The sequence below is a fragment of the Mustelus asterias genome, unplaced genomic scaffold, assembly GCF_964213995.1.
Source record: "Mustelus asterias unplaced genomic scaffold, sMusAst1.hap1.1 HAP1_SCAFFOLD_211, whole genome shotgun sequence".
NCBI lineage: Eukaryota > Metazoa > Chordata > Chondrichthyes > Carcharhiniformes > Triakidae > Mustelus > Mustelus asterias.
Window position 1 is genome coordinate 472,944 of NW_027590198.1, and position 19,330 is coordinate 492,273.

Genomic DNA, 19,330 nt, shown 5'->3' on the forward strand with positions numbered 1-19,330 from the left:
GTATCATCGAAGCCCATCACTGTTAAATGTTCAATTAATTAAATTCATGGAGTACCTTTGATTTGATTTATTATTGTCACATGCATTAGCATACAGTGAAAAGTATTCTACTTGCGCGCTGCACACACAAAACGTATCGTTCATTGAGAAGGAAACGAAAGAGTGCAGAATGTACTGTTACAGTCTTAGCTAGGGTGTAGAGAAAGATCAACTTAAAACAAGGTAGGTCGTGCATGTTATCACACGAATTCCATGCAGTAGAATGTATCGTTATACATTTTAACAGGATGTCCCAGCAGACACAATGCAAATATAAAATGCTTTGGGCAACTGACGTGTTTGTGGAACCAGTTTCCTTACATCGTTGCATCGCAGCGTTTCTGATAGTTATCACGCCCGCCGTACACACGCAAGTTTCCTGGTTCAATCCTGGGCAGAAACATATTAAACAGGAATAGAAAATGCTGGAGAATCTCAGCAGCACTGACGGCATCTGTGGAGAAACCAACGTTTCAAATCTGGATGACCCTTCATCAGATTTCCTGATTCGACACACTGGTTCTATTCTCTCTACACAGATGCTGCCAGACCTGCAGAGATTTTCCAGTATTCTTTTTGTGTGTTTCGGGTTCCAGCATCAGCAGTTTTTCATCTTTACAGAAACATTTCCAAATGTTTTCAATTTCAGACTAATTCAGCTTTCAGAAATAATCACGCATTTGCCACAAATCATTAACTGCCGAGTATTTTCAACATTTTCTGATGGTAACGCCATGAATCAGCCAGTGAAAAGAACAAAAGGAATGGTCTGTGATAGAAAGCAAGGGAGGATGATTAAATGAAACAAGGAGTGATGGATAAGGCAACATTTAGCTGGCGATCGTGGAGGCCGGGTGGTCAAGTCGTTCAGAGTCAATCCTTTCACCTCCAAGGCCCAGAATTGATGATAAACTGTCAACTCATCAGAACATTTTACTTCGCGTGCAATTAGTTTCAGGTGGTGAAAGTATCTGAAAGCAAAGGAAGAGAATATAATTTGCTGCAGAAGGTAGAATGACTGTGTGACTATGTCTGTAGCGACCGTGACCTGGAATGAAGCAATGGAGACAGTAATGATGATCAATGAGATACAAATCTCTGATGTTGTTCAGCAGATTTACCACAAGAAGCTACAGAGGACGCAGAGGTTACGAATGATCTGTGAATGTGGTGAGCTACAGTGAAATTTAGTGGAGCAGAATGCATTATTATTCATTTTGACAGGAGGAAGCAGCAAGGGGAATGTAAACATAAATTGCCGGGGACAATTGACGGGATTGTGCAAGTGGGTTTATTATGTTTCTCCAGGTAGTTCAAACTGGCACAATGATCACTCCTGTTTTCGATCAGGAAGCAATTTCAGCCCCTCCTAAATCATGTGCTGGTCGGCAGTTATAAAATCGACATTCCCTGACCGGGAATCGAACCCGGGCCGCGGCGGTGAAAGCGCCAAATCCTAACCACTAGACCACCAGGGAAGATGCAAGCAAGGGCTTTAATCTGACCGATACATTGCAGCGTTTTTTAAATACTCGAGAAAGGTTTGTGGGAAAAAAACTCATGTTTTGTTCGAACAGGAATGACTACTTCAGTCAACAGCAAATTACTGCAGATGCTGGAATTTAAAAGAAAAGCTTAAAATGCTGGGAAATCTCAACTGGCATGACGGCCTCTCTGGAGAGGGAATAGACCCAACATTTCAAATCTGCATGGTCAGTCATCAAAGCTGAAGACAGGAAAATAGGACGAGGTTTATACTTTCAGTGTGGGAGATGCGGGGGGGGGGGGGGTGCGGGGGCGGGGGGGGGGGGGGGGGGTGAGGGTGGGAGCCGTGGGTAAGAGTTGACAAAGTTGTGATAGAAAAAAAAAACTGAATGTAACTCGGGGCGGGAAAAGCAAAATACTGAGGATGCTGGAAACTGAAACAAAAACAGAAAATGCTGGAACATCTCAGCAGGTCTCGCAGCATCTATGGAGAGAGAAAAGAGCCAAAGTTTCGTGTCTGGATGACGGTTCGCCAGAGGTCTGTGGATCCTCAGTTAATGAGGATATTGAAGTTTCAGATGAAGATATGTTTGGAACCTAAGGCAATGAAGGGCCATCATGATCGGGTTGGAAATTGGTGTTGAGTCCTGGGGTTCGTCATAATCTCCTTAAATTATGGAGCAGACTCCATGGGACATGTGAGCCTATCCGAATCCATTAATTCTGTTCCCTGCATCACCATATCTGACAGCGATCATTTCCGCTAAAAGCATTGGTGAGTGTTCTGAGGCATTGAATTCGAGGCAATAGCATTTGTGGGGGAAAGTGGCCAAATGCCACAAATTTCAGGTGTTCAGTTGATTTGCTTTAAACGTCATGAATATTTTTTCTCGAACATGTTATTACGAAACTTTAATGCAGTGGGAAGTATCATTATTCATTTTGACAGGAGGAACACGCAGAGACAATGTAATATCAATTGCTGTGGGCAAAAGATGAGCTTCTGGAGCCAGTCTAGTTGTTCTCCAGTAAACCGGATCTGCTTGCCCTGAGGCCATCTCCGTGTTTATATTGTGTGGTGGTTATCACAGAAGCCAGGTTAATTCTGTAAATATCTGGTCAGAATGATGGGAAGTGTACATGACAGGATTTGAACTTCAGTTAGAAAATCCAAGTCCATCACCTTAATTCCTGGGCCGGGAATCCAGTCTCACTGTTTGTAATCATGTTGTTTATATCATGATGTGGAGATGCCGGCTTTGGACTGAGTGGGTAGAGCAAGAATTCTCACAACAGCAGGTTAAAGTCAAACAGACTTATTTGGAATTACGAGCTTTCGGGGCGCTGCTCCTTCATCAGGTTGTTGAACTCAGTCGTCAGAAATTCAGCCTGTGTGTGCTCTCGAAAGGTGCATCTTGCACACACGCTGCTTTACCCCAACAACTTTTTAAAGTTGGTAATGTCTCTGCTCGTTGTTCATGACGAAATCGGCACCACACACACTCATGGGATTAATTCTGAGCTGTTGGACTGCAGCGGCAAGGACCAAAACGAACCCACGCCCCCATAGAGACTGGAGCCTTAAATCCAGCGCCTTAGACCGCTCGGCCACACTACCACATTGGAATGTATCGCAATCATGTTATTTAATGATAATGTTACTCAAATTCATCAAACGCAATGGAGGTGGGAAAGGCCAACAGGAGACATGAGCCTGCTCCTTCCCTGAATCAGGTCAGCCTGAACTGCGTAACAAACAGAAATCATCTCACGTCAGAAACGCAATGCGCTGCAGTGAAGAGCCGGCATCATTTAAACTGTCCTTAAGCTCGTTGCTTCCCAATTTCCTGCCAGAAATGACAAGAGAACCTCCTGATGAATTTGCTCAGAGTCTGCACTTCAGGGCCCGAGGCGAGATTACGTTCTATATCTTCATCCAGGAAATAACTCACAGTTTTCACAGTTTGGATGAGAGCAATAAATCTTCAATTCCAGACCAGTAATCTAAACAGCAGCGACAGAGACAAACTCTAACAACCAGGCCAGCAGCTTACAGCGTGTTTTAGAATTTAATTTATCCACGCTGCTTCTGGTACTTTAATTTTCACGCCACTTTCGCCACAAACAGCTTTCTCCTGCAAAATGGCGCCCTCTCTTTCAACGCCAGTGATGTGTTCAGCCAATGACAACATATAACAAACACTCCAGTGCAATTATCACTTTCGCTTCCGACGCTTCGAAACCGGACAGAAATATTGCCAAATGCTTTCCAATGCAGAGTGAGGAAAAAGTTTCATAATTCAGTGTCAATATAAACGGTAAAATCTGGCTCACGACCAGACAGATTTTACCTTGCAACAACATCTCAATCGTTAGTACAAAGAACAAAGAACAATACAGCACAGGAACAGGCCCTTCGGCCCTCCAAACCTGCGCCGCTCATGTGCCCAACGAGACCATTTGTTTGTATCCCTCTATTGCCGGTCTGTTCATGTGGCTCTCGAGACAAGTCTTAAACGATCCAAGCATGTCCGCCTCAATCACCTTGCTTGGCAGTGCATTCCACGCCCCCATCACCATCTGTGTAAAATACGTCCCTTCCCCTGACATCTGTGTTGAACCTTGCCCCCCTCACCTTGAACCCGTGACCCCTTGTGTTCGTCACCTCCGACCTGGGAAAAATGCTGCCCACTGTTCACCCTATCTATGCCCTTCATAAAAGTTTTGCACCCTATCACTTTCCTCTTCTTTCTGTGTTTGTTCTTCAACTGTTGCACATGTGAAACTTCCAGCTCTGATATAAACTTGCAAACCTCACTCGGCTGATTCTAGTAGACCTGCTTTCGATCAGAGAGTAAATCAGATCATTATTAATGGTTTGCTGAGAGCAAATAGTCTTCTTTTCCAAAGCGGGAATTGAAACCAGACATCACAGGGAGAGTGCTGAACACAAGCCACTGGACTACCACGGAAACCGGTGAACTGTGTTTTTCAAACTGACTTCACACATGTCCCTTTGCTCATTATTTTCCTCTCAGATCTTTTTTCACTTGTGACACGTTTCCTCTTCAAAATGTCCTGTTTGGATGGAACATTATTGCCTCCTTCAGCCAATGACAACACGGATTCAGTTCTCTGGGTCATGGAATTGACAGTGAGGTGAAATGGTCCCACAAAATGCTAAAGTTTAGAAGGATGAAGAGGGGATCAGATAGAGATATATAAAATTCTAAATGGATTGATAAAGAAAAGGTAGACCAAAAGCTTCTTCTTATGGGGCAATCAAGAACAAGAGGTCACGTGTATAGTTTGAGAGCCCGTGGATTTAAAACTGAGATGGGGAAGAACTACTCGCAAAGGGCGGTGAATTGTTGGAACTCGCTGCCCCATAACGCGGTGGAGCCTGAATCATTGAATGATTTCAAGAAGGGATAGAAATGTTTCTGATATAGAAAAACGCATCAAAGGGGTATAGAGAACAGGTGGGGAGGTAGATTTCAGATCAAAGAGAGATCAACAATGATCTGATTGAATGGCGGAACAGGACCAAAGGGCTGAATTTGCCTACATCTGCTCCCAATTCCTACGTTCCTATGTTTCTTTGCGGAACGATCAATTTTCAAGCCCACCAACCTCATCACTGTGGTTCTGTTGAAATATATGCACAGTACATCCTCTGGTTCCCCTTCACCCACATTGCATGTGAGTCGTGCAAGTAACGTTGTAATCGTCTCATCCTGTGGTGTAATCATTCTGTGATTCTCTGTTTCCCTCATTCATTTTCTCTAGGCTTCCACCCTACCAGATGTTGTTATGTTTCCTCCCTGCTGGATTTCATTTGTTTTGAACTCCCAACATCTCTAAACATTCCCAATGTTAATGAAAGGTCATGGAGGTGAATATTTATCTTTGTTTCCCTATGCACAGACGCTGTCTGACTTCCTGAGTTTTTCCAACGTTGCCACATTTCAGTGCAGATGTCTGATCCGCTTTTAGATGGCAATAGAATATATATTTAGTTGATGCACTTTTGTACCGATAGCTTGTTGGTCTAGGGGTGTTCTCACTTTGGGTGTTAAATCCCCAAGCTTGCAGGAGGTCCCGGGTGCAAATCCTGAACAAGCACTTGTTCTGTAATGGATAAGTCGTGGATTTTGTTAGTTTAATTCCGGTGACATGGCGGAATTGGCTCACAGGGGTTTGATTTGAGAACCTCAGCACACACTGCAATGCTGCTATGAGCACGACACACTCACAGAGAATCCAGGCATTTTCAAAAGGTGACAATGCTTGCGAACATTCACTTAACCAGATTGAAACGTCTGAAAATGGGGTGACAGTTTGACTTCGGACATACTGTGGACGCTGTTTCCCCGCCAGTTTTGAGTATGTAGATCAAAAATGTTCAGGTGAAAGATGTAAGAGGAGTTTGCAATGTTTGGAAGGAGGTGAAGCTAAGAAGTGGAAGATGTAAATGAAGTTATTGATGATAGAGAGGAATGCCTTCTTACCTCAATGATTCTGTCGGTTGATTAATTGTAAACATTGTAATCAGAACAAGCTGGGACACCAGATGGCAAAGCAATATTTGCCTCCACGCATTTTAGAATATTAAGTGCCAGTTCTGATATGTGTCCCTCGCGGTCAGTTGGTGGAGTATGAGACTCTTAATCTCAGGGTCGTGGGTTCGAGCCCCACGCTGTGTTTGCTGCTTTCGTTGGTGAAGTCTTGGCAGTGTCACCGTTCAAACGGAGTCTTTCTCTATCCTGCTTTGCTTTATTAGTCACAAGTAAGGTTAACTTTGCAATTTACGATGAAATTCACCGACCCGCCACACTCCAGCGCCCACTCGGGTCAGTGCACCTAACCAGCACATCTTTCCGACTGTGGGTGAAAACCCATGCAGCCACGGGAAGAACATGCATACTTCACACAGATAGTGACCCAAACAGGAATCTAACTCGGGTCCCTGTCCCTGTGAGGCAGCAGTGCAAACCACCGTCCCACCGTGCCGCCCCACTAATCTCACCGTCACTGCTTTCTGAATTAAAGCTATCCCTGCTTCCCGGGCAGTCGAAGAGTTTAGTCCTTAATTCAGAGAGCAAATGTCTTCTCATTTTGCGCAAGATTTAAAGCAAGACCTGGAAGATTATGTCAGTGGGAACAATAATCATCCTCATTGTCATTCAATCACTCCAGCCTTACATCCTATCACAAGATCATAAATAGGGTTCTCGCCCTCTATTCTCCCTCACTCTGTATTTGCTCGTAAACTATTAAACCTCTAACTTCTTCCAGTTTGAATAAAACGTCAGCGACCCGAACCATTCATTCTGTTTCCCTCACCACAGACGCTGTTTGACCTGCTGTTTCCAATATTTTCTGTTTTGAGGTGGGGTTTGCAGTACCTTCAGTGTCTTTTTTTCTCGTTCAATGTGGATTAGTTTTCTTTGACTGAACTTGACCTGTTTACATCGTCAAAGGGCTGAGGTTTTAAATAATAAGATACAAGGATCTGTCACCCTGTTTGACATGAAATGAAACATAAAGAGAATTAATCATTTCAAAAGATGTTACGAATTCAGGATATATTTTGTTGGGGATCCACCTACTTGTACCATTCACTCACTCATCTGTCCCAATTTAAACAAGAGGTGGGACGGCGAGAGTCCAAACTGCGAAGCGTTACGACATGGAAATGATAGCACTCTGACCTATGACACTCGGCCTTTCTCCCAAAACACACACACACACACACACTTGCTCAATAATTGCCAATCTCCAGTCGAATTGTTGTTGTGTGATACCAACTGCTCATTTCTTTCAATAGATGATTTAAAGAGCAGCGAAAGATGAAAAAAAAAACATTGCTGATGCAGGCATCTTTCGCCAGAGACTCAGCAATGTGCAAGTTGCAGTTTTTGCAGAGAATGACTCTCTTGGCGTCATTGCATCAGGCCCAGAGAACGATTGCTCAAGAATACAAAGCGCTGAGAGTCGGGGAAGCGACAGTGGGCTTTGTGTCCACCTAGAGGTGTAATTCACTCTGTTATCTGTCCCAATTTAAACAAAAGTTAGGAGGCGAGAGGCCAGAGTGTGAACCGTCACCCATTGAATCAACAGCACTCTGATGGAAGACTTTTATCCCAAAACACACACACACCAACGCCCTCTTTCTCTCTCACACACACACACATAGACAAAGACACACAGGCGCACAGACACACACACACACACACACGCACGTAAACACTTGCTCAATAATTGCCAGACTCCAGTCGAATTGTTATTGTGTGACACCAACTGTTTCTTTTTTTCAACAGAGGAGTTAAAGAGCAGCGAAAAGATGAAAAACACTGATGTTGCAGGCACCTGGCACCAGAGGCTCAGCAATGTGCATTGTAATAGCAGTTGAACTTGCTGACAAATTGTCCTTTCGATTCGTACTTTGTGAGAAATTTAAACAAAATGCCCTTCAGCAAACCAACCATCAGCATTTGCAAATTAAAGCCGAGTTTTGAACTCGGATTGCTGGATTCAGGGTCCAGAGTGCTCACCATTACACCACGGACCGCAACACACAGCTACAGGCTGAAAATGGTCGTTCAATACCTGTGCCAATTTGAACAGTAGAGTGAAATATCAGCCCCAAATGCACAATCCCATCAAAAACCCACAGCAATTCATATTTACTTTACCCTTGCTGGTTCCTCCTGAAAAAAATGAGTAAGCTATCTTCAATAAGCTATCTTCAACTGCATTAAATTTCACTGTAGCTCACCACGTTCGAGGAATGTTGGCATCGAAGTGTTATAAACCTGAGTGTGGTAAAAATTCTGAACAACATCAGCTTGTCACAGCTCTGCTTTGGTCATACTGGAAGCTAGTGTGAAAATATGAACAATTTCATATCTTAACAGACTGGAAGGAGTGGGTGACTGTGTTTAATTGGCACTGTGCACATTCCTGTAATCCGTGACTGCGAGATTCAGGAAAATTACATCCTGCTGGTCTCGTGGCTAGTGTTCGGTGCTTTCGGGGTCACAGGCTGGCTTCGATACACTAAGATTTAATGTTTTTGATAAACAAACTGTAATACTTCCTGGTCCAAAGCCGCTCTGCCAGAAACGGTGGAGTGAGGTTTGTAGTTTTGCTTCCGAGTTGGAAATGTCACATGGACAAAAGGTCAAAAAGAAACACAGATAGTGAAGGACAGATATAGGATGAAAAGCGCTGACGATGGAGATGGTGACACTCGGTAAAATCTGGTTGATAATGGGTCAGAATTAACCGTTTGCATTGACACAAATTTCACTCATTTCTGGATAAAAATATCGGGCTAAATGATAAGAAAACTTCTCGCTGAATGAAGCACAAAACTATTTGACTTCGACTGATTGCAAGCAGTTTTCATTCAGAAAGAAGTAACTGTGGGATTAACAAAGCGGGATGGAGAAAGTCTCAGTTTGAGCGGTGAAATTGCCGGAGGAATGGAGAGCTGGAGTTCACCCATAAAAGCAGCAAAGTATAAAAATATTGGGAACCACTCAATGTTGCCCTTGTCCATCATTCCTTGTGTCAGTTAACCCATCCTGTTATGCTCTCTATCACAGACCTTCCCTTTTAATCTCTTTATTGAGTGACTCCCATTTTAAATGCCACAAGACCTCAATCAATGTTTCGCGAAAAGCAAGAATAAATCTGAATCATTTGAAATTAACCCATTTCGAAATGTTTTTGCTCGGTCTTGACCCGGGGATCTGTGCACATGTGAGGCAAACATGGTAACGACTGCACTACAGAAACTTTGCGATGCATGATTTGAAGCAGATCCGGTTTACTTGTGGAGCAACTAAACTCGTTCCACAAGCCCGTCAGTAGCTCACTTTATATTCTCTCTGCTGGTTTCTCTAATCAAAATGAATGGTGACACATTCTACTGCATTCAATTTTAATAATCACATGTTTGATCAAAGTTCGTAACGTTTAAAGTAATTTCAATAAAAATCTGACATTGGGAGAATTTGATCACACTCCTCCACAAATGTCGCTATCCTAAATTTAATGCCTTAAACTTCCGATCAACGACACCAACAGAAGTCATTGCTGTCGGAACTAGTATTGGCAGTGAACAGAATCATTGGAGATGGATTAGATCACATGTCCCATTGAGTCTCCTCCGCCATTAAAATCAACCCCAGCTCAACAACCGCCTCATTTCAGGAGTCAATTCAATTAAACTTGATTCCACCCAGACAGGGAGAGAATAGGAGGAACAAAAACAAAAGAGGGAAATGAATAGTTAGACTGAGAGAGGGAAGGACTGAGGCAGATCTATCGACAGAAAGAAAGAAAAAGCCAGAGTGGGTAGATACCGAATGGAACAGGTACACTTCACTATTGAAGTGGTGAGATTCTTTCCACTTAGAAAGGAAACCAGAACTAGAGGGCACAGCCTCAAAATAAAGGGGGTTCAGTTTCGGATAGAGTTGGGGAGGAACTTCTTCTCTCAGAGGGTGGTGAATCTCTGGAATTCTCTGCCCACTGAAGTGGTGGGGGTACCTCGTTGAATATTTTTACGTTACGGATAGATGGATTTCTGATCGGTAAGGGAATTAAGGGTTATGGGGAGCAGGCGGGTAAGTGGAACTGATTCACTTCAGATCAGCCATGATCTTATTGAATGGCGGGGGAGGCTCGAGGCGCTAGATGGCCTACTCCTGCTCCTATTTCTTATGTTCTGATGTATATGGCTCCCTCATGCCAAAAATAAACTATTTTTCCGAAACGATATAGATGAGAAGGTGGGCGGATGATAAGTAAGTTTAAGAGTGACAGAAAAAAATGCTGGTGTGGCTATTAGCGAACATTTTCTAGATTGCAGGAAGATAGAGATGACAGATTCTGTTGGGGAGATATCAAATTGTAAAATGGATTGATGAGATAAATGTAGAGCAATTGCTTTCTCTTCTGCGGCAATCCAGAAAAAGAGGTCACATATATAGGTTGAGAGGTTGTAGATTAAAATCTGAGCTCAGGAGGAACTACCTCTCGCAAACGGTGATGGATTTGTGGAACTCGTTGTCCCACAGCACGGTGGAGTCTGAATCGTTGAATGGTTTCGAGAGTGAGACAGATACATTTCCAGTATCAAAAGAGAAAGAGGGATATTGGGAGCATTTGGGATGATGCATTTGAGACCAAGAATCGATCAACAATGATCTGATTGCATGGGGGAGCATGATAGCAGGGCTGAATTTACCGACATTTGCGCATAATTCCTATGTTCCTATCTTTCTGTGAGTTGCTCAGATGCGGCCGATCAGGGGCATAGCCCTGTGAAGTGTTGAATGACACACTTAGGAAGGAGGAAAATGACAAGGGAGAATGCAATGGATGGAAGGACAAAATGAAGTTCAGAGGAGCAGAATTATCTTAGGATGTTTGTCCACTGATCCTTGAAAGCGGCAGAACAGAGTAATATGATAGTTAAGAAGGCATACAGAACTTCACTATCCCTCGTGGTATAGATTACTTGAGCAGGGAGTTTATGTTGGAACTGTATGAAACTTTGGATAGGCAAAAGCTGGAAGTACTGGATGCAGTTCTTGTCGCCCAATTATAGGAAGCATGTGATTTCATTGGCGAGGCTGAAGAGAATATTCACAAGGATGGCGCCTGAGATGAATAATTTTAGATATGGAGAGATGCTGGATAGGATTAATATATTTAGAACAGAGGAGAAAGGAAGGGTACCTGATTGGATTGGATAAGGTTAAGAGGTTTACGGACAGGATGGGGAGGACATCGTTGAAGGATGAGTAGCAAAGGGGCATAATTTTCAGGTGAGGAGCAGGAGGTTTAGAGGGCTTTTAAGGAAACATTTTTCACAGAGAGAGTTAGAAGTCTGGACTGCACTGCCTGGGAGGATTGTAGAGGTGGGAATCCAACAGAGTTTTTTTTGATGAGCACATGAAATGCCACAGCATTCAAGACTATGGGCCAAATGCTGTAAAGGGGGATTAGTTTACATTTAGTGTATTTTTGTTGGTGCGGAATCGATGTGCCGAAGGGTCTCTTCTGCACTGCATGATATTATGACTCTACGTTATGGAGCCTGCGGTCATAGTTATAGAAGGATCGACTAGTTTGAGGTTCCTTTGATTTTCATGTCATTTGTACAAGTTTCATGTCGATAGGCCTCCTTTTGTTTTTATACCGCTATTCAATTCCAGAACATTGATATAGATGGAATTGTTACTGTCCTAATTAGGATATAGGTGAGCAATAAAAATCGTTATTGTTTAATTGAAGGTCCATTTAAGCGGTAAGCCATCAGGTCACCTTTGTTAAAAGATATACATTTTAATTTAAAATCGCACATTTGTAATTGTGTTCAATCTATGATATTAACAACGAAGCTAAAAACAGACCATATCAAAGTGCTTGCTCATAGGCTACAATCCGCCATTGTAATTGTTTAATTAACGGTGTTTGTTCAGTGAGTGCAAGCAACATTATTGGTAATATAACCTAATTGTGTCTACGGGGGATAACATGAGGTATAATAGAATGTTCTTTGAAAGTCGAGCAGAGCACAAATCATTCTCAGAAAGACATCGCCGCCCCTCACAGAAGATGCATGCTCCACCTACTGGACTACCATATGCTATTTACTACACTACACTTGCTGTCATTGCAGTCCCAGGTAATGCTTCAAAATAAGTTATTCGTTGTCTAATTGAATGCGTCTCAAGGATACCATGAAACAAAAGGGTTGAAGTTATCCGACGTTTGAATACCAGGAGCAATATACTCATTTTCTTCCATGTCACCTCACGAAGGATAGACTTTTCATTCAAAAATGGTGCAATGTCGATTTGCTATAACGATACCAAGTCTTCGAGAGTGAATTCTCAGGAACGGTTTCATAAATCTCATATGTTGTACATTCCGTATATAAGATTAAATAACTAGTTAGCCGCTTTGATTAAAATTAGTAAAGGGGTTCAAAGATCTGTGGGCAACAAACATATTTTTCTGGTCGGGATGCGCAAGGCAAGGGCAGAAGTGGTGAAATAACTCAGGATATGGTTTTCTAAATCCTCGACGAACCAGATTTGACTTAATAAAGCAGTGATCAAAGTACTGGACATGGGAATATCTATCGGTGTAGAATTTGCTTTGACAAAGAAGTTTGACAAAGGGCCTTCTGAACTCGAAACGTCAGCTTTTTTCTCTCCGACAGATGCTGCCAGACCTGCTGAAATTTTCCAGCATTTTCTCTTTCTGATTTCAGATTCCAGCATCCGCAGTAATGTGCTTTTAATATCTATCGGTGTCATTTGTAACAGAGTTCACAAAACATTTGATTAGAGACTCCACAGGGCCACGTTACTTCACGGTGAAGATACTGGAATAGAAATAAACGCATATAAATATTTGGGACTAAATATCAATGTCAAAAGAGTTCTGGACTTACTGGATGTGGAGAGGCTGTTTCCACCAGTGAAAATATCGTACACTAAAGGGAACAGTATGAAAGTAACTCGTGAAATCAGCAAAATTCATTTAAGGACATGGGTTGTACGCTGCGAGTGGCGAGTGTTTGTGATACACTGCATGAGATTGTGGTTGAGAGAGATCCTTTTGAACAATTCAGAAACTAACTGCATATTTATCTGGATGGATGAACGTGGAATGTTAGGAGGATAGGACGGTGGATGACCTTCGGTGAGACGTGCATTCAGAGAAACGATGCAATCACAATTGCTCAAATGGCACCGTGCTGATCTGTAATAATTGTCCCATTCTGTGAAATTGGCTAAGCTACATAACAGAATGCAAAGATAAGAGAAACCATTCGAACTCACAGGATATGACTGGTCGTTTCTTGCTAGGATTCTGTTGGCACTTCAATGATTAATCCGAACTATAATTGGCTGAGAAGATGCGATGTAAAAGGTCACACATCAAAATGTCCCGATAAACTTAAGTTACATCCTAATCAGTGTAGATGGAAAAATAAAATTCGAAAGATTATTGAACAGTTAAATTAAGTGGGCTAAACTGTGAAAAATGCTCATCATGGTAGACAGGTATGATATCATCCATGTTGTGCCGATTTACGATATAATAAATGTTTCTCTATGTTTTAATTCCAATTATTGCTATATCATCTGTGCTTTCTGTTCAAGTTTCTAATCTTTCAGTGCATGGAATATTCGAATTGTCGCAGCATAGACGTTTGCTCGGCAAGATCAGTTCAGTTTCTCCAGTTTCCCCCTTCGTTTCCCTGTCACCACACACGTTTCCTATTCAGATGATAAGTCAATGCCCTCTTGAATGTCGCTACGAATACTATCACAACCTCATTCTCATGCAGCAAATTTGCATGCGCCAAAAGTTTGTCCTGACGTCACTTTTTCTTCCCTTATATATAACATTAAATCAATCCCCTCTTCGGTTTAATCCTTCCTCTGAGGTTTTGATTTGATTTGATTTATTATTGTCCCCTGTACTAACATACAGTGAAAAGTATTGCTTCTTGCGTGCTATACAGACAAAACATATCGTTCATAGAGAAGGAAACGAGAGAGTACAAAATGTAGTGTTGCAGTCATGGCTATGGTGTAGACAAATATCAACTTCATGCAAGGTAAGTCCATTCAACAATCTGAGAGCAGCAGGGAAGAAGCTGTTTTTGAGTCGGTTGGTACGTGACCTCACACTTTTGTATCTATCTCCTGAAGGAAGAAGGTGGAAGAGAAAATGTCCGAGGTGCATGGGGTCCTTAATTATGCTGGTTGCCTTGCCGGGGCAGTGGGAAGTGTAGACAGAGTCAATGGATGGGAGGCTGGTTTGCGTGATGGATTGGGCTACATTTACAAACTTTTGCAGTTCCTTGCAATCTTGGGGAGAGCAGGAGCCATACCAAGCTGTGATACAACCAGAAATAATGCTTTCTATGGTGCATCTGCAAAAATTGGTGAGAGTCATAGCTGACATGCCATATTTCATTCGTCTTCTGAGAAATTTGGTGGGCTTTCTCAACTCCAGTTCCGTCCATTGGGGGGCGGGGGGGGGCGGTTAACAGGACAGATTGTTTGTGATCTGGAGAACTAAAAACTTGAAGCTCTCGACCCTTTCTACTTCGGCACCATTGATGTAGACAGGGGCATGTTCTCCTTTACGATTCCTGATGTTGATGGCAATCTCCTTCGTTTTGTTGACAGTGAGAGAGAGATTATTTTTGCCGCACCAGTTCACCAGATTCCTGTACTCGTCATTGTTTGAGATCCGACCCACTAGGTGGTGTTATCAGCAAAATTGAAAATCGACATGGAGCGGAATTTGGCCACACAGTCATAGGTGTATAAGGATTATAGTAGGGGGCTGTGAACACAGTCTTGTGGGGCACGGGGGTTGAGGATTATCGTGGAAGAGGTGTTGTTGAATTAACTTACTGATTGTGGACTATGAGTGAGGAAGTTCAGGATCCAGTCGCAGAGGGAGGTGCCGAGGCACAGGCCACGGAGTTTGGAGATGAGTTTCGTGGGAATCATAGTGTTGAAGGCTGAGCTGTAGTCAATAAATAGGAATCTGGCATAGGTGTCCTTATTATCTAGGTGTTCTAAGGTTGAGTGCAGGGCCAGGGAAACGGCGTCTGCTGTGGATCTGTTGCGGTGGTAGTCAAATTGTGGTAGATCCAGGTCGTGCGGGAGGCTGGAATTGATTCATGCCATGACTAACCTTTCGAAGAACTTCATGATGATATTTGTCAGAGCCACTGGCTGATAGTCATTAAAGCACGCTGCTTGGTTTTTCTTCGGTACCGGGATGATGGTCGTCTTATTGAAGTAGATAGGGATCTCAGATTGTTGTAAAGAGAGGTTGAAGATGTCTGTGAATACGCCCGCCAGCTGATCCTCGCAGGTTCTGAATGCTCGTCCGGGTACCCCATCTGGGCCAGTCCCTTTCAGTGGGTTAACCTTCAAGAAAGCTGCTCTGACATCTGCAATGGTGACCCCAGATATAGGTTCATCCTGTGCTTCCAGGGTAGAGGCCATGTGCTGGCTGACCTCTTGCTCAAAACCGGCATAGGATGTATTGAGATCATCAGGGAGAGGTGCGTTGGAGCCGGCGATTGAACATGCCTTCATCTTGTAGCCTGTTATGTCTTGCAGACAAGCGGGGCTCCGTGTGGCTAGCCTAGGACTCTAGCTTGGTCCGGTACTGTCTTTTGGCATCTTTGATGGATCTCTTTAGATCGTATCTGGCTTTCTTGTATAGGTCAGTGTCGCTTGACTTGAATGCCTCAGACCTGGACTTCAGCAAGCAGTGGATATCCCTGTTAATCCATTGTTTCCGGTTGGAAACACACGATTTGCTTCGTTGGCACATTGCCTTCTACACACTTATTAATGATGTCAGTTCCTGTCGTGGCGTACTCTTTCAGGCTGGTTACAGAGTTTTTAAATACTAACCTCAGACTAACATTGCACGACTTTCTTTGATGGATTCTCCCGCTTCAGTTCTTGCTAGTAAGCCGAAGCAAGAGTACTGTCCTGTGGTTTGATTGGCAAAAGTCTGGGCAACGATAGAGCATGTTTGATATTTGTGCAGCAGTGGTTTAGGATGTTTGGGCCTGTGTTGGAATAGGAAACGTGTTGGTGGTATCTTGGTAGTATGCTCTTGAGTTTGGCCTGATTGAAGTCCACAGCAACGATGAACAAAGCCTCGTCTCAAGGCTAATCGTAGTGATGTATATTTCGTCTGGCGTAATCTTCACGTGTGCATTGGGTGGAAGGTGAACTACCATCAGGATAACGGCGGTGAACTCCCGCGGAAGGGAGTAGGGGTGGCATTTTAGCATGAGATATTCCAGGTCTGGGGAGCAGAAAGTTGCTGTGTCGCTACGCCGAGGCACCACAAGGTGTTGATAAAGAAGCAGGCCCACCACCCCTAGCCATGGCTAAGGCCGCTGTACGGTCTATTCGATGGATTGAGAAGCCCACTGGTTTTAGGGCACTGTCCGGTGAAGCAAGAGTCTCTGTGAAACAGAGTACACAGCAACCCCTCAGTTCCCTTTGGAAAGTGAGTCTCGTTCTAAGTTCGTCTAGCTTGTTTTCCAGAGACTGGAGATTTGTAAGGAATAAGCTGGGGGTGGGGGCCTTGGGGCCGCGTTGTTTCACTCTCACTTACACTTTTTCCACGCTTCCTGGAGTGTCTGCCTTTTTCGAGCCTGGGAGACGGTGAGAATGTTTTGCGGTTTTAAGGGTATGGTTTTGTCCAATGAGGTTCTTCACTCTGGTCGGTGTGCGGATGGAGGATTTGTTGCCTTGCTTGCCGTTCCTGTGTCGTGAGCAGTTTTCTCCCGATCGTCTCTCCGAAGAACCCGAATGAATTTTTGACATTTGACAAATATTTCGACACGTTTCTCCAATCAACCCTCGTAAGCGAATTACTCCATTCATGGAAACATCAACACCAATATTTTCCATACCCGTTGAAATGTCATCAGACTCCACTAATTGGTTGATTTCGGAAATAGAAACTTTATTAATTCATTACCGTGCACGGTAAAATGTAATGGTAATTGAGAAGTCAATGCTTGATAAACAGATAATCCATTTTGATGATTAAGAATATACTTCTTCCATCCGTGATGTCTGCCTCCATCTAACGTCCATCTTCATATTATTAAATCAGCTGTTGTTTCTTCAGACCCAGAAAATCGCTTCAGATGCAGAAAATAAGAGTCCATGCATTTTGGTCAATGTGATGATATTATTGTGGTTTTTGCATGTAAGTTAATTCTCCTTCTGTTTAATGCAGCTAATTTAGTGGCGATTGTGATCCTGTCAAGAGGAAAGTGTGGTCTTTCGAGATGTATCACTCGATACCTTATCTCCATGAATGTGACAGATCTACTGGTCATTATCACCGCTGTGATATTAAATCGTATCAGTGCCATTTATTTTCCAGGCAGCTTCTTGTCCATCACCCCGCTGTGTAGTGTGAGCACAGTCGTAACTTACGCAGCCAGAGTGAGTGCTGTCTGGTTAACAGTCACGTTTACCTTTGATCGCTTTGTGGCAATATGCTGCCAGAAATTGAAAATAAAATACTGCACCGAGAAAACTGCGGCTGTTGTGATAGGAACAGTCTGTGCCCTGGGCTTTTTAACCAATATCCCCTGGTACTTTATTCACGAGCCTATTTACATGGTTGACAATGTGCCCTGGTATTGCAAACTGAAGGATATCCGGTATACTTCACTGCTATGGACAGCATATGACTGGTTTGATTGTATATTGACCCCGTGTGCTCCGTTCCTTCTAATTCTCCTGTTCAACGCTCTGACAGTCAGACATATTCTAGCAGCCAGTAGAGCCAGGAGGAGACTTCGTACAGACAATGACGGAAAGAATCAGACTGACCCTGAGATGGAGAGCCGGAGAAAGTCCATCATTTTACTCTTCACAATCTCTGGCAGTTTCATCCTGTTGTGGATGACATATGTTATACAGTTCTTGAATGTGCGAATCACAAACGATTATAACATTAAAAGCTTCAGTGATCCCAAATTCATTCTCCAGGAATCTGGGAACATGCTGCAGCTTCTTAGTTCCTGCACCAACACCTTTATTTACGCAGCCATCCAGAAGAAATTCAGAGAAGAATTGAAAAATGCTCTCCAATGTCCACTGAACCGAATTAGTAAACTAACTATTCCGAGAAAATAATGCAGTCCAATAGTTATAATTCTTTACTAAAATTAGTCAATTGTTTCACCTCTTAACAGCACAGGCTTGAAAATAAAAATGGATACTCTCCAATTCATGTCAATGTCTGAGAATTATTATCTCTAATGTAATCACAACCTTTCAAAGTTCATCAGGTGATCGCAAGTTTCTTGATGTGGAGATGTTGTCGTTGGACTGGAGTGGGCACAGTAAGAACTCTCACAACACCAGCTTAAAGTCCAACAGATCTTTTGTTTGCACGAGGTTTCGGAGCTCTGATCCTTCAACAGGTGAGAGGCTGATGAAGGAGCAGTGCTCCGAAAGCTCGTGCTACCAAATAATCATGTTCTACGTTAACCTGGTGTTGTGAGAATTCTTACTGTGCCCACAAGTTTCTTTTTTATAACATAGATATAAGGACCCCAAGTCTCTAACAAGTGTCCTTCTTGTATTAATGAGGCTAGCCTTCCACGTTGAAGACTATTCGTCCTTTACTTTAGTTCCAACTATCCCAATTTTCTGATGGGTCTCTTCCTTGTACCCATGTTACAAACATCCCAATATAATGACAGCTGTCCTTAATGTGACCATGAATTAAGTAGTATCATTTGCTGGCAGATCAGTTTCAATTTTACCGTCACTGTCCAGGAATTTCAGCTTTGAGTTCTCCCGCTAATAACATTATAGCGTCAACTCCACTTCTGTTCTACTTCATCAATCAAGTGTCCTGCGACCATGCAAAGTTTGTGGTTATCTTTCTTTCCACGAGCGACCTCGTAACTCTTACTGAATGTCGATTGCTTGTGATTACTGTGATACTCGGTTGTCTATGTCACAATTGGTCCCTGGGATGAGAGTTTTCTCCTGGGATTGGAGGCTGTGTAAATTGGGCTGAAATTCCCTGGAGTTAATAAAAATGAGAGGCGATCTCACTGAAACCAGCAGTATTCTCAGGTATTGTTTCCACTGGTCGGGAAATCTAAAAGACTGGGGTCCAATCTCAGGATGAGGACCCCCTCGGAGGACTGACACACAACCACATTCAGCCAGCGTTCTTA

At 43.1% G+C, this 19,330-nt stretch overlaps 1 protein-coding gene and 1 non-coding gene across 2 annotated transcripts; one reads left to right on the forward strand and one right to left on the reverse strand.

Annotated features, from left to right (window-relative positions):
• Positions 1-1,067: 1,067 nt before the first annotated feature.
• Positions 1,068-18,272, forward strand: LOC144485703 (putative G-protein coupled receptor 139). The gene is made up of 3 exons (XM_078203814.1): positions 1,068-1,209; positions 12,824-12,838; positions 17,362-18,272. Exons 1-3 carry the CDS (start codon positions 1,068-1,070, stop codon positions 18,270-18,272), a joined length of 1,068 nt encoding a protein of 355 aa, XP_078059940.1.
• On the reverse strand, positions 1,446-1,517 carry trnae-uuc (transfer RNA glutamic acid (anticodon UUC)). Its single transcript has one exon. It is a non-coding gene; the product is annotated as a tRNA-Glu (tRNA).
• Positions 18,273-19,330: the final 1,058 nt, after the last annotated feature.